The sequence below is a fragment of the Mustela nivalis genome, assembly GCF_964662115.1.
Source record: "Mustela nivalis genome assembly, chromosome: 4".
Taxonomy (NCBI): Eukaryota; Metazoa; Chordata; class Mammalia; order Carnivora; family Mustelidae; genus Mustela; species Mustela nivalis.
Genome location: NC_139023.1, coordinates 27,226,254 through 27,241,824, shown reverse-complemented (window position 1 = coordinate 27,241,824; position 15,571 = coordinate 27,226,254). Strand labels below are relative to the sequence as shown.

At 38.3% G+C, this 15,571-nt stretch overlaps 1 protein-coding gene across 2 annotated transcripts in view; it reads left to right on the top strand.

Moving 5' to 3' along the window:
* Positions 1–14,850, top strand: part of SLAIN2 (SLAIN motif family member 2) — a 91,096-nt gene extending 76,246 nt beyond the window's left edge. For both annotated transcript variants that reach the window (XM_082728379.1, XM_082728378.1), the window contains 2 exons: positions 10,135–10,453; positions 11,823–14,850. In XM_082728379.1, the coding sequence (XP_082584505.1) occupies positions 10,135–10,453; positions 11,823–11,889 (386 nt within the window). In that variant the 3' untranslated portion in view covers positions 11,890–14,850. The remainder of the gene's footprint in view (positions 1–10,134; positions 10,454–11,822) is intronic.
* The last annotated feature ends 721 nt before the right edge of the window (positions 14,851–15,571 follow it).

Sequence of the window (15,571 nt, the reverse complement as noted above, 5' to 3'; positions counted from 1 at the left end):
TTGCTGGCACCCAAGGCGGAGGGGACAGGTGGGTGGAGGTAGTCGTTCTGGCTCCGCACTTGGTCTCCATTCACACTGTGGTGGAGGTGGGCGTGTTACCACTGAGCAATCCTCAAGGTCCTGACTCTATACTGGACCTCCTCTGACACTAACCCATGAGGAGCGGAAAGAACATCTGATTACCTTGTTCTCTGACCCCTTCCTGGAGAATATATGGGGCACCTTGTTAAACCTCACAAGAATAGTAGTCTGGACACCCCACCAGCCCTTGCTGATGGGTGAGAGTAAGGCTACAGTTTCTCTGTAGTGTTTGGCTGGAGTAGAATAGTGATATCTAAAAGCTCTCTTTCCTAGCCCTTTGGCTAGAGAGAGCAGACTTTTTCCTCTGTCACACCTAATGGCTTTTCCAGGTTGCCAGTTTCTTCTGCTCCAATTTGGGGTGTATGTAGAAAGAAGAAAACCCTAGTAATTCATGATTACGTCATCCCTTAGGTCTCAAGGTCCCTAGGCAGTCTTCTTTTTCCACTCCACATCAGAATTTTATGTCTATTTTAAATATCATGCCTAGGGTTTTAAATTATACTTAAGTGAAAGAAATAGAGAAAAATGCATCTATCCCATTTTCCCAAGTGAAAGTCTGAGATTCACATTTTTTAAAAATTTTGAGAGAGGGCGCCTGGGTGGCTCAGTTGTTAAGCATCTGCCTTCAGCTGAGGTCGTGATCCCAGGGTCCTGGGATCGAGCCCCGGATGCGGCTCCCTGCTTGGTGGGGAGCCTGCTTCTCCCTCTCCCACTCCCTCTGCTTGTATTCCCTTTCTTGCTGTGTCTCTATCAAATGAATAAATAGGAAAATCTTTTTTAAAAAATAAAATAAAAATAAAAATTTTGAGAGACAATCATTTCCCTGGTATTAGTAGTATCAGTTCAAAAAACTGTTCAAAGTTATTCCAGAGGAAAAGATGCTTTGCACAAAGCTTGTTTTCAAGGTAAGGTTTGTGTAAGACATTCAGAGCATTATAGACATATTCCCATATGTGTAAGGTTGTCATGTAGAAATGAAGCACTCTTAGTCTCATTAGTGTAAGTGCCTAATTTCACCATGGGCTTTACATCAGTCACCATAAGAAGGAGGCCTAGGACTCTGGTCATCCCTCATCTAGCAGATTGTCAGTCACAGTGTTTTAGTGCATCTCTTAATCTCACCTCATTGCCATCTTTCCTCAACTCCCCAGACTTTTCCAGAATACTCTTTGAAGCTTATGATCCTCTGAACTGTACTGTTCTTGCTCCTATCAGAAACCTGCATTCCTGCAAAAACCAAATCCTAGCTGAAAGACTACCAACCATGGGAAAAGCTAGGACTGACGATGGCCTTTTTGGAGTTGGTACTAGAAGGATGAGGTCCAGGCCACACCCTCAAGTAGTGGCTAGATAAATTAGAGCCTGGGAGCCTTAGTTACCCAGTAAGCCTCCAGGAAACCGCTGGAACAGCTTGGGTAGAGACTGATCTGGCAAGGGAGATAAGGCTAAGTTTGGAGAATGGAGTTGAGAAAATATATTTATAGTCACCTGTAGAAAGGGCAATATGGATTATGTAAGAGTTAAAAAATCTTCATGAAAATCATGGAATTTGCAATTCAGGAGTACTCAGACCCTGTGGACATCTTCAGTTTTCTACAGAGGAGACTGCAACAGTTGTTGGGGAACCAGGACATGAATTATTCACGAGTCATTATTCTCAGCCTTGGCTCTCCTGTAGAATCCCTTATGAAGTTTTCTTAAAGTCAGCTGTATTCAGGTGGAATTTTAAAAACACATTTTGAATTTCAGCAAAACTTCACATTCGTGGGATGCCTGGGTGGCACAGTCAGTTGGGCAACTAACTCTTGGTTTCAGCTCAGGTTGTGATCTCAGTCTTGAGATCCCGCATTCCCTCAGGCTCCATGCTCCGGAGCTGGCTTGGAGTTTCTCTCTACCTCTCCTTCCCCACTGTGCACCCATGTGCGCGCACTCTCTCTCTCTCTCTCAGATAAATAAATAAATCTTTAAACACACACACACGTTCATATAACCACCAATATAGTAAAGTCATAGAACATTTCCATCATCCCCAAAAGTTTTCTCGTATTTCTTCCCTGTCAGTTCTTCCAACTTCAAGCAAATATCTGATCTGCTTTGTTTCCATAAATTAGATTTGCCTTTTCTGGAACTTTATATAAATGGAGTCCTTCAATATGTGCTGTTTTGTTTCTGGCACTTAATTAACTCAGCATTATTTTTAGAGTCATTCTTATTATATCAGCAGTTTACTCCCTTTTTATTGCAGAGTAATATTTTATTGTATGGATATATCACAGTTTTAGTCATTCACCCACTAATGAAAGTTTGAATTGTGATCGGTTGAGTAGAGTGTTCTTTAAATGTCAGGCTAATTTGATTGGTGGTGGTATTTGTCTTCTATGTCCTTTCTGATTTTCTACCTACTTGTTTTATCAGTTACTGAGAGTGGAGTAGTATTGAAATATCTAATTATAGACTTTCCCCCAGCTTTCAGTTATGTCAGTTTGTTTCACGTGTTTCATACATCTGTTTTCGGGTATATGTTATGTTCTCTTCTGACTCAACCCCTTTAACATTGAACTCTATTTCTCATGGTAATCTTTTTTTTCTCTTGTTATTTTAGACATTCCAGCTTTTTCATGTTCGGTCTTGTGTAGCTTTTTCTGTTCTTTTACTTTTATCCTATGTTTTTATGTCTAAAATGTCTAAAACCTATGTTTTTATGTCTAAAACCTATTCCTTCCTTCCGTATTTTTATTTAAATTCAATTTATTAACATATAGTGTATTATCAATTTCAAAGGTAGAGGTCAGTGATTCATCAGTCATATATCCAGTGCTCTATTACATCACGCGCCCTCCTTAGTGTCCATCACCCAGTTACCCCATCCCCCCACCACCTTCCCCTCCAGCAATCTTCAGATTGTTTCCTGTTGTTAAGAGTGGCTTATGAGGGGCGCCTGGGTGGCTCAGTGGGTTAAAGCCTCTGCCTTTGGCTCAGGTCATGATCCCAGCCCCGCATCGGGCTTTCTGCTCATCAGGCAGCCTACTTCCTTTCTTCTCTCTCTGTCTGCCTCTCTGCCTACTTGTGATCTCTGTCAAATAAATAAATAAAATCTTTAAAAAAGAAAAAAGAAGAAGTGGCTTATGGTTTGTTTCCTTCTCCTGTTTCATCTTGTTTCCTTTTTTCCTTCCTTCCCCTATAATACTCTGTTTTGTTTCTTAAATTCCACATATCAGTGAGATATGGTGATAATTGTCTTTCTCTGATTGATTTATTTCACTTCGCATCATACCCTCTAATTCCATCCATATCCAACTCTGAGAAAAAAGTTGATGGTATTTTGATAGGGATTGCATTGAATGTATAGATTGCTCTAAGTAGCAAACATTTTAATAAGACTTGTTCTTCCAATCCATGAGCATGGAATGTTTTTCCATTTCTTTCTGTCTCCTTCCATTTCTTTCATGAGTGTTCTGTAGTTTTCTAAATATAGATACTTTGACTCTGTGGTTAGTTTTATTCTTAGATATCTTATGGTTTTGGTGCAGTTGTAAATGGGGTCCACTCCTTAATTTCTCTTCTGTCTCATTGTTAGTGTATAGAAATGCAACTGATACTTGTGCTTGATTTTATATCCTGTACTTTGCTGAATTGCTGTATGAGGTCTGGCAATTTTGAGATGGAGCCTTTCGGGTTTTCCACACAGAGTATCATGTCGTCTGCAAAGAGTGTGGATTCGGATGTCATTTATTTATTTATTTATCTATCTATCTATCTATCTATCTATCTATCTATTGATTGATTGGTCTGATTGCTGAGGCTAGGACTTCTAGTATTATGTTGAACAGCAGTGGTGATAGTGGATATCCTTGCCATGTTCCTGACCTTAGAGGAAAAGCTCTCGGTTTTCCCAATTGGGAATGATATTCACTGTGGGCTTTTTGTATATGGCTTTTATGATGCTGAGGTATGTTCCTTCTGTTCCTACACTATGAAGACTTTTAATCAAGAAAGGATGCTGTGCTTTGTCAGATGTTTTCTGCATCTCTTGAGAGGATCATATGGTTCTTTCTCTTATATTTTATTTTTATTTTTATTTTTTTAAAGCTTTATTTATTAGAGACAGAGCAAGGGAGCAAGCACAAACAGGGGAGGGGCAGAGGGAGAGGGAGAAGCACTGAGTAGGGGACCCAACTCTGGGCTTAATCCCAGCATCCCAGGATCATGACCTGAGCCGAAAGCAGATGCTTAACCAACTGAGCCACCCAGGCATCCTGCCCTTTCTTTTATTAATGTAGTGTAGTATTAATGTAGTATATCACATTGATTTGCCGATGTTGAACCACCCCTGCAGCCCAGGAATAAATCTCACTTAGCCATGGTGAATAATCTTTTTAATGTACTGTTGGATCCTGTTGGCTAGTATTTTTTTTTAATTTTTTAAGATTTTATTTATTTATTTGACAGAGATCATAAGTAGGCAGAGAGGCAGGCAGAGACAGAGAGGGGGAAACAGGCTCCCCGCCGAGCAGAGAGTCCAACGCGGAGCTCCGTCCCAGGACCCCGGGATCATGACCTGAGTGAAGGCAGAGGCTTTAACCCACTGAGCCACTCAGGTGCCCTGGCTAGTACTTTTTTTTAAAGATTTTACTTATTTACCTGAGAAAGTGTGCACTCATGCACATGAGTGGACAAGGGGGCAGGGGTGGGGTGGGGGGGGTGGGAGAAGCAGACTCCCCACTGAGCAGGGAGCCCAGTGTAGGACTCAATCTCAGGACCATGACCCAAACAGAAAGCAGCCACTTAACGGACTTAGCCCCACAAGCATCCCCCTATTGGCCAGGGTCTTGGTGACAATTTTTGCATCCATGTCCATCAGGGATATTGGTCTGTAATTCTTCCTTTTGGTGGGGTCTTTGTCTGGTTTGGGGACTAACATAATGTTGGGACCAACTCATGGAAAGAATTTGGAAGTTTTCCTTCCATTTTGCTTTTTGAAGTAGCTTCAGAAAAATGGGTATTAATTCTTTATTAAATGTTTGGTAGAATTCTCCTGGGAAGCCATCTGGCCCCAGACTCCTGTTTGTTGGCTTCAGATTCCTTGCTGGTTATGGGTCTGTTCAGGCTTTCTGTTTCTTCCTTTTTCAGTTTTGGTAGTTTGTACATCTCTAAGAATGAATCCATTTTTCCAGATTCGCTAATTTGTTGGCATATAGTTGTTCATAACATGTTCTTAAAATTGTATTTCTTTGGTGTTGATTGTGATCGTTCCTCATTCATGATTTTATTTATTTGGGTCATTTTTCTTTTTGATAAGTCTGGCCAGAGGCTTACCAATCTCATTCTTTCAGAGAACCAGCTCCTAGTTTCATTCATCTGTTCTACTGTTCTTTTGGTTTCTGTTTCATTGATTTCTGCTCTGATCTTTATTAATTCTCTTCTTCTGTCAGGTTTATGCTTTATTTGCTGTTCTTTCTCTAGCTCCTTAAGATGTATGGTTAGGTTGTGTATCTGAGACCTTTCTTGTTTCTTGAGAAAGGCTTGTAATGCTATATATACTTCCCTCTTTGGACCGCCTTTGCTGCATCCCAAAAGTTTTAAACAGTTTTATTTTCATTTGTTTCCAACAAATTTTTTAATTCATCAGTTTTCTGGTTGACCCACTTATTCTTTAGTGGGATGCTTTTAGCCTCCATGTATTTGAGTTCTTTCCAAATATCTTCTTGTGATTGAGTTACATTTTCAAAGCATTGTTTTCGGAAAATAGGCAGGGAATGATCCCACTTTTCTGTTGCCAGTTGAGACCTGATTTGTGACCAAATGCGTGATCAGTTCTGGAGAATATTCCACGTGCACTCTAGAAGAATGTGTATTCTGTTCTTTAAGATGGAATGGTCTGAATGTATTTGTGAAGCCCATCTGGTCAGTGTTGTTATTCAAAGCCCTTGTTTCCTTGCTGATCTGCTTACATGATCTATCCATTGCAGTGAGTGGGGTGTTAAAGTCCCCTACTATTACTATATTATTATTGATGTGTTTCTTAAATTTTGCTATTAATTGGTTTATATAATTGGCTGACGCATGGTAGAGGAATAAATATTTATAATTGTTAGATCTTCTTGTTGGATAGACCCTTTAAGTATAATATAGTGTCCTTCCTCATCTCTTACCTACAGTCTTTGGTTTAAAATCTAATTTGTCAGAAATAAAGATTGCTACCCACGCTTTCTTTTGATGATTATTAGCATAATAATGTCTTACCACACCCTTACTTTCAATCTGGAGGTGTCTTTTGGTCTAAAATAAGTCTCTTACAGACAGCATATTTTTTTTTTTAAGATTTATTTATTTATTTGACAGAGAGAGATTACAAGTAGGCAGAGAGGCAGGCAGAGAGAGAGAGGAAGAAGCAGGTTCCCCGCTGAGCAGAGAGCCCGATGCGGGACTCAATCCCAGGACCCTGAGATCATGACCTGAGCCGAAGGCAGCAGCTTAACCCACTGAGCCACCCAGGCGCCCTTACAGACAGCATATTGATGAGCATTTTTATCCAGTCTGATACCCTGTGTCTTTTGATTGGGGCATTTAGCCCATTTACCTTCAGAGTAACTATTAAAAGATGTGAATTTAGTGCCATTGTATTACCTGTAAAGTGACTGTTTCTTTATATTGTCTCCATTCCTTTCTGGTCTGTGTTACTTTTGGGCTCTCTCTTTGCTTAAAGGACCCCTCTTAATATTTCTTGTAGGGCTGGTTTGGTGATCACAAATTCTTTTATTTTCTGTTTGTCCTGGAAGCTTATCACTCCTATTTCGAACAACATCCTTGCTGGATAAAGTATTCTTGGCTGCATATTTTTATTTTTTAGCCACTAAATATATCATGCCAGTCCCTCTGGCCTCCAGGTCTCTGTGGATAGGTCTGCTGTCAGTCTCATGTTTCTATCTTTGTAGGTGGTTATGGACCTCTTGTCCAAGGCTGCTTTGAGTATTTCTCTTTGTCTCTGAGATTTGCAAGTTTCACTATTAAATGTTGTTTTGTTGTCCTGTTTTAACTGATTTTGAGGGGTTGTCTGTCCCTCCTGGATTTGGATGCCCATTTCCTTCCCCAGATTAGGAAAGTTCTCTGTATAATTTGCTTCAGTATACCTTCTGCTCCCCTCTCTCTCTTTCCTCTTTTTCTGGGATCCCAATTATTCTAATAATGTTTTGCTTTATGATATCGCTTATCTCTTGAATTCTCCCCTCATGATCCAGTAGTTGTTTATCTCTCTTTTTCTCAGCTTCTTTTTTCCATCATATTTTCTTCTCTATCACTAATTTTTTCTTCTGCCTATTTATCCTAGCAGTTAGGGCCTCCATTTTTAATCATATCTCATTAATAGCCTTTTTTATTTTGACTTGATTAGATTTTAGTTCTTTTATTTCTCCAAAAAGGGATTCTTTAGTGTCTTCTATGCTTTTTTCAAGCCCAGCTAGTATCTTTATAATTATTATTCTGAACTCTAGTTCTGACATCTTATTTATGCCCATACTGATTAGGCCCCTGGCAGTTAGTACTGCCTCTTCTTCTCATTTTTCAGGGAGTTTTTCCATCTTGTCATTCTTGCAGAAAGTGGCCACTTTTCTATTTGTAGAATTGCAGCAATTCTTTTCTTACATCTCCGGTTGAGTTCTCAGGGGTTCGGAATGCTTTGGTAACTTATCTAGCTGAATTACTGGGACCAGACAAAACTAAGGTCTCCTACTCCTCTGCCATCTTGGAAAGTATTCTCTAGAATGTGTTTCTTTTAGATAGCATGTTGCTCTTTCTCTTGTGGGTACCAACAGTCATTACCTTTTCATTGGAGTGATTGCTGTTCATACTCAATGCTGTTATCAATATGGTTGGTTTGCAAGTTCAGTTTGTTTTCTCTCTGTCCCTTCAGATCTTTGTTTTTTGTTGTTGTTTTTTCTCCCTCCTCTTTTATTCTGGAATAACTAAGTACCTTTTAACATTACATTTTATTTTTATTGTTGGCTTATTTTTCATCTACTTTTTTTTTTTTTTTTTTTGCCAATTTAACTTACTATATGTTTATTTTCAAGTAATAGGCTTTGTTTAGTTTACAGTGTTTCAGTCTTCCTTTGCTCAGTCTCCTGGAACTTCACTTGGTATATGTGCAGCACAGTATTTATCCAAAGATTCAAGCAGACTCCTCAGCTGAGTTTTGGAGGTCTTCTGGAGCAGCTCCCGCAGCAGAGGTATTCTGCTCCTCAAATTCCAACTTTTGTCTTCTCAGCTCAGCAAGATAACTTTCATCTGCTCAGGATCCTTCTTGCTCTACATTCCAAAAAGCATGTCCTTCCCCTCAGAAAAGCCGGTGTGCTCACAGAGCTCATCACATTTACTTTCCTTTTCTCGGGAATTACAGTTCTGTGCTGCCTGTTGTCCAATATTTGAAAACTGTTCTGTATATTCTGTCCAGTTGTATAGGTGTTTACAAGTAGGAAGGTAACCCCTCTTCCCAGTTTTGCCATCATGGCTTGAAACTCTTGTGGTGGTTTTAATAATAAATATCTGAGTTTCATTCTAGACTGGATTTTCTGGAGGTGGTGCCTGGGTTTCTGCGTTCTTTTTTTAAAAGTGCCTCGGGATTCTGATGCACAGTCAAGTTTGGGAATCATGGCTCTAGGGTTTTTGGAGCCAAGCAGAGATCATTTGAGTCTGTCAACTACTGGGGGCCTAATATATTTTAAGTACAGAGATGCTGAAATTTGGCAGGAAAGATCAGTTGGGAAGGAAGGAGGCTATGTATAAAAAAAAATCTTACTGTAAGGAAGGTAAGAGAGGAATTTCCCATTTGGGACTTTTGAAGCTAAAGTGTATCCTCTCTACTTTCTCTCAGCAGTAGAAAATAGTGACCAGACTCATCCATTTTTTCCTTTCCTACCTGCTACTGTGGTAGACCTTACTGTTACCTATACCATTTAGACAGATGAGTAGAAGTGAGGAAGATGGAGTTGTGTGGTATAATCCTACTTCTGGAGTCTTAAGACTAAGGTTTTCCCTTCAGTCATAACATCCCCAAACTAATGGGTGTTGAGTGAGAATAGGGTGACCTGATTCTGCCTTTTATCCAACTCTCCCCTTCCCCATCTCCATCCTTTTCACCTCCCAAATTCTTTGTTAGATAAGCAAGTCAAGGTAAAATTTTATTTATATGGTGTGTAGCCATTCGTGGACATTTGAAGAAACTAAAATTGATGTCCTTTTAGAGGTGACTTAGCTAAACCAAATAAACAGGGAACGATGAATGTGTCCCCTAGGAGATCTGAACTTAAAACGTTAAGATACAACCATGATAATAAAACTTATTTATAGTCCTATTTTGGCTTAAAAATTAATGCAAATTTTATGTTTTATTCTTTCATGTATCAGTATTTGTTTTAACTTAAAATTGTGTTAACTTCTAGAATTGACATTCTTGAAGAATGTACCATCTTTATCCTGTGTCTTCAAACACATCTTGATATGCCCTTAGAATTATAACTTCTCTGCTTGGTGAAACACAATAGTAGAAGCTTTTCTGTTTTGTTTTTAATGTTTTATTTCTAAGTTTTAAGTTACACTAAAGGTGACATAGGACTTTGAAATATAGCCACCAGATATTTGATAACATGTTTACATGAATGATCTTTTTGAAGGGAGAGTATGTTTCAAATTCTAGTCAACATGTCATAGCCATTTTTTCATTTCTAGAATATGGCCCAGGTTAGCTGCTGCAGTGAAATAGAACCCTGCAGTGCCTTTTCTCTTCTGGTATTGTGGATTCCTAGCGGGGCAGAGTTAAAATACTGTCATGAAGTATAGTTGCAGTCCTCTGAATAAGGATTCGGTTAATTAGGATTTACCAGTTCTCTTGTTTTGTTTTGTCAGCCCAGAAATATTCTTTACTTCTTGCATTTCTGTAGAGCGAGTTTTTGTGAATACAGATGTACTGTGGCCTAGTCATCAAGTATAATGTAAAGCACTGGTTCACTTACACTTAGTTTCTACTAAAAACATTGATTTTTCTTTGCCATTCTGCAGTACCTTCTCCAGGCAAATTCCGCTCCCCTGCAGCACCATCTCCTTTGGCTCTCCGGCAACCAGTAAAAGCATTTAGTAACCCTGGCTCTGGTTCTCCTGGGAGCCAAGAAACAACACAGCTCACACAGACCACCTCCTCACCTGGACCTCCCATGGTTCCGAACACAGTCCCAGCAAATCCTCCCAACAATATCAACAGCACTACTCTAACCAGACCTGCAGGGACAACCGCGATGAGAAGTGGCTTACCCAGACCCAGTGCCCCTTCTGCTGGGGGTATACCAGTGCCTCGCAGCAAACTTGCACAGCCTGTTCGCAGGTAAGTGACAGACAGCAGAGTGGGTAGTTTAGAATTATGCTCATCAGTGCATGTGATAGCAAACCTAGAGAGTCCTAGTAGACTTGGAATAAAATGTTACTTTGCTGTTTTAAAGAAATTGTCACTTAAGATACTAGAGAATCACTCCACTTTGGTCAGCTAAAATTCACCCTGATGCCTAATGTGATTAGGCATCTACGAGAACTCCTAGAAAAAACTATTAGAATCACTCAGTTTGGTTGTGATATTTATTCATTTTGAGTATGTTATTCAGTAAAGATAAAGACTTGTTAGAACCTAGCATGAGATTTAAGATAAAACTTCTAGCTAGCAAATCTGAGTATAACCCAAGAGGGTGGTTTTCCAACTTTGTTGCAAATCAGAATCTTCTGTGGAGTTATAAATGCAGAGACCCAAGTTTTATGCCCAGAGAGTAGATCTGGTATGAGGGCCGAAATCTGTGGGTAATTTTTTTTTTGTCTGTTGCATCTTCAGGTGATTCTGAGGCCAGCCAGGCTGGGAACCATGCATCTGTGTAATCGTAGTATGTGCCTTTCAGGAATGTGATTACCACCATCAGTACACTTAGGAGTCCAACTATAATTAAACTTGAAATACTTATTTTCATGGGAAAAAATGGCTTTCATCTTGTAAGAATTTAAACTGAATCACCTATATCTTTTATTCTAAGATAGATTTATTACATTTCCGAATTCAGCAGTAGAGTACAACAGCTTTTTGCTGTGCACTGTGCTAAATAACTTGTACCTTACTGAATTTTTACAGTAACATTAGGCATGACAATAACATAAATATTAAACTGTTATTACCCCTGTTATTACTTCCCTGTTTCAGAGAAGAATATTGAAATTTAATGACATTAAGTAATTTGACCAAGGTTATACAACTAAAGGCTTTCAGTTCTAAATATGTCTGACTTAAAAGTCCATTTAAGCACTTAAATCATTTTACCTCTCTAGGGATGGTGACACTGAGTCTGTTGTCACATTCATCACTCTGCCCCCCTCCAACTAAGTAGTTAATTAAAATGTTGGTGATCCATGCTGTTGGAAGAGATGAGACAGGCTTTTCCTTTCTGTTAGTGGCTATGTTAACTATAATGGCTGTGTTAACAAAAAGATGTTAGTGAAGTCACCAGAGGCCCAGTTAGAGACGTCATCTGGGAAGTTGGAAATGCCAAGTGTGGGACCGTTGTGTTGATAGGCTGTTTAGAGCTTTGATCTCAGTAGTCCCCTGAAGCAGCCTTCATTGGATCGGGATGCCACCTGCAAAAAAATATCTGTGGGAGATAGTATGGTAACGTTTCATAAAGCCTTACAAATCACTTTATTAAATTGCTTTATTTCAGATCCTTGCCAGCTCCTAAAACCTATGGTAGCATGAAAGATGACAGTTGGAAAGATGGCTGTTACTGACCAGCAAAGATGAGAATGCAGAGGTCCACAGCTTCATGGATACCCCTTCACCAGGCTAAAAGACAACTTTTATATGCAGACTGTTCAGATAAGACTCATGGGGTTTATAAATCCCAGCCCTCTCTGTCTTAATTAGCACAAACTGACGGAGATGATCAAGCAGCACTTTAATGACATTTAACATCAGATGTGTTTGGTAATCATACAATCACTCTCCATGGAATCACATTTAGTTTTGTTTAATAGAAACTAAGTTGATTTTTTAATATTTGACAGAGGCCAATATCTGGGCAAAAAACTAACGGATGCCAAAGAGAAATGCCCATTTGTAAATGAGAGAATACCTTTGTGCACAAGAAAATGGTGAATTCAAGCTCTCCAAAACTTCGCATTCAACCTAATTTACTGTATAAATAGCATCAATAAATATTTGTGTTAATGAGAACTAATATTCTGACTAATTATCTAAAATGTTTCACTAGTGTTTCACTAGTACTCCAAGAAACTAAATTGAGATGGAAGGGAAGATGGGGGTGGGAAGAAATCTAGGCTAGAGATTTCAAACATGATACCTAAATTTGTGAGAATTCTATAAATTATTTTTGCAGATTCACCAGAAAAAATTGTCATTTTGTTTGGTCTTAAGTTTTGGATGTAGCTCCCGTACCACCAGCACCAGAGAACGTTCCACCGTGCATCCGCCATGTTGCATTGACACATCGGACTTCTGCCTGTTTGTTTTGATTGCCAAAAGGGCTTAATAACAGTTGTACAATCTTTCTAAACTTTATAGCTCCTGGCTCAGGAAAGATAGCCTTTGCTGTTGAAGCCAACGTCTTCACATGCTGTCATATCTGTTATAGAACTAAGAGATCGTGTTTTCATTAGCAGGTCTCCATGATACGAAAGAGCAAGTAGTGTGTGTCTTCATCCTTGATCTAACTAACACCGCCTCCGTGCTCACAGCCTCGAACAAAACCATACCATGAGAGAGAGAAGGGGGAAATCTATGCACTTCACTTACAAAATCTCTGGTAATGACCGTTGTATTGTTACTGTTCACTGACACAACGGTCTGTTACGTGGTAGGAAGATACAGCCGGCTGGATCCTACTTCACTTGATCCACTTCAAACTAGGTAACTGTATACAACCTCCTTGGAGAATACTGTCCCTTTTGACTTGGATTCTGCCTTACGTTAATTTTTACATTTTTGGTAACCAATGAAACCCACTCCGTATGACTCTAACCTGTTAAATACTTGCTCTCTAGTGGCCCCTTGTGTATTCTGGAAATCACTTATTTCGGTTTTATTAGACAATTACGAGACAAACTTTCTTCAGCAGGCTTCTCCTTTTTCATGGTGAGGTCTGTTTTAAAATACTTAATTTGAATGGCTCTGAAATACTGGCAATCAGGTTACCGAAGGGATTTTAGAGATGTGAACATAAGTTCATTTCTTGTTAGTAAAAGACATTCTGTAAGTTGGCAGAAATTGAGAGACAAAAGAGAGACTTGATATTCGGGATAGCATTAAGGTTGATAGGTTGAGAGAATGATAAAATTTTTAAAACCAAGACCCCCATTCTGCCATGACACCATGGGATTTTTTATTAGCTTGACCGTTAGGGAGTCATTCAGTTAGCACACGCAGCTGGAGATTTAAACTGCCAGTGCTAATGTATTTGGTGTATGATGCAAGGAAGAAGTTTTATCCTTGAATTGGAGGGTGATGGGTGTGGGTCAGGGAAGGGTGGCGCCAGAATTCCACATGATGATGAACTAAAAAATGTTGCTTTTCAGAGGAAGATAAAGAAAGCATCTGCTTTGGGTGGGGGGTATCTCATGTAAAAATCTAAGTAAAAGAAAGAACTTGCCACTGTCTCTTTTTAAAACCATATGTACACAAAATAGGTCTCAGTTTCAGTGCAACATTGCAAAAGAAAAATATGCTGCAATCTAATAATTACAAGGAATTTTAACTCTATTTGAAACACCCATTACATTAAGTTAGATTATCTGTTTCAAAAGGAGTATTCAGGTTATTTAACTTTGTTTTTAAATGGCTGCATCAGAAAAAAAAAAATGTCTATTTTTTTTTTATTAAAATACTTCATCACTTATTAAAAACGTATTTGGATCTGAGTTGGGTAAAACATTATTTTACCTGCTGTTGTACTACCACAGACTATTGGCTTTTAGGTTCCTAAAGAGAAAAATTGCCTTTTTACTAGAAGGACTTTGTGTATTGCCAATTTTTCTGTTTGGGAATATCTAAGGATTCGCTGTGGTTAGTCTTACAGAAGAAATGTGGATTTGATAAACTAGTGCCTATGATTTTAACTTATGTTTGATATATAGTAGTAAGGGTTTTATGAATGTTGATTATTTTTCTGTGCCAACAGCCCAGAATTGTCACTTATATGTAAGCAGAGAGCTCTGAGCTCTGCTTCCAAAGTTATTTAATTTTTTCAGTGTTTGAATGTTATTTTTTTGTAAGTGTGTTAATAAAAGTGTAAAAAATTGGAAAAAAAATATAAATATTCTTAACTCGAGCATTTGCTGGATCATTTTTCTACAGAACTTGTTTGTATAATATGAAACACTCTCTGAAGAGTTAACTTTTTTCAGTTTTCATGCCCTGGAAATCACATTTTGTAAAACTGGGGACCATTCATAATTGTCAGATACTTTTTAAAATTATCTCAGTACATCACTTTTATAAGAGTTTTTTTGAAAGGAAATTAGAAACATGTGTCCCCAGATATTTGTATGACTCTAGAATGGTCTAGACTATGTATGTTTAAATTTTTATTGAATGTACAGACATCCATTTTTGACATTACGCATGGTCCTTTTTCAGATCACATGAAGTTTGATTTGCAAACATTTCTATAGCTGAACTTGTATGTGTGGTTGCCTCCTTAATAAAACAGCCTGACCATAATGTTTATTATTAAATTTATATTGGTTTTTTCAAGTGTTTTATGAATTTCTGGATATGGTAAGATTCCCCACCCCAAGTTGCCTACGGTTGGTTTCAGTAAATTTCTCAGTTGATTTTTTTTTTTTTTTTTTAAACACACAGACCCAAGTCGTATTGCCCTTTCAAACTTGATCTTCATGAGTTGGAATATATCCTGTTATATTCTCCTTGTCCTAGTTATTTCATATTTGAATTATTTGGAGTATACTTATAGTTTATTCAAAACTGGTATGTTCTTGGAACTTTGTCACTGGCTATGAATTGATACCTACTTCTAAAAAGCCAGCATATGTAAAACAAGCAAAAAGCCATTATTTATGAGTTTCCAGAAGGGAAAATTAATACATTTTCAAACCAAATACATTTACTTAGTTAATTGTGCATTTTTCTCTCAGAGATAAATGGGGAAAATCCAGAATTATACTCTGTTTAATTAGTTCCCCACATTCCTTTTGAAAGTTTTTACTGTCTCTTATGTTACAATTAGTCTCATTTAATGCAGCATAGAGAAAGGATACCATGTTTGAATTTTCCCTCAAACCAACCCAAAAACTTCTAAGAGCTATTTAAAATTATCTGAGTATTTGTAAATCAGTGAATGAAAAGTTTTCTTAAATTTCTTATATACCCAGTACATTGGAAAACCCATATATGGAGGTTCTTGTGAGATATTTGCTATATCAAAGTTTAGCTTTG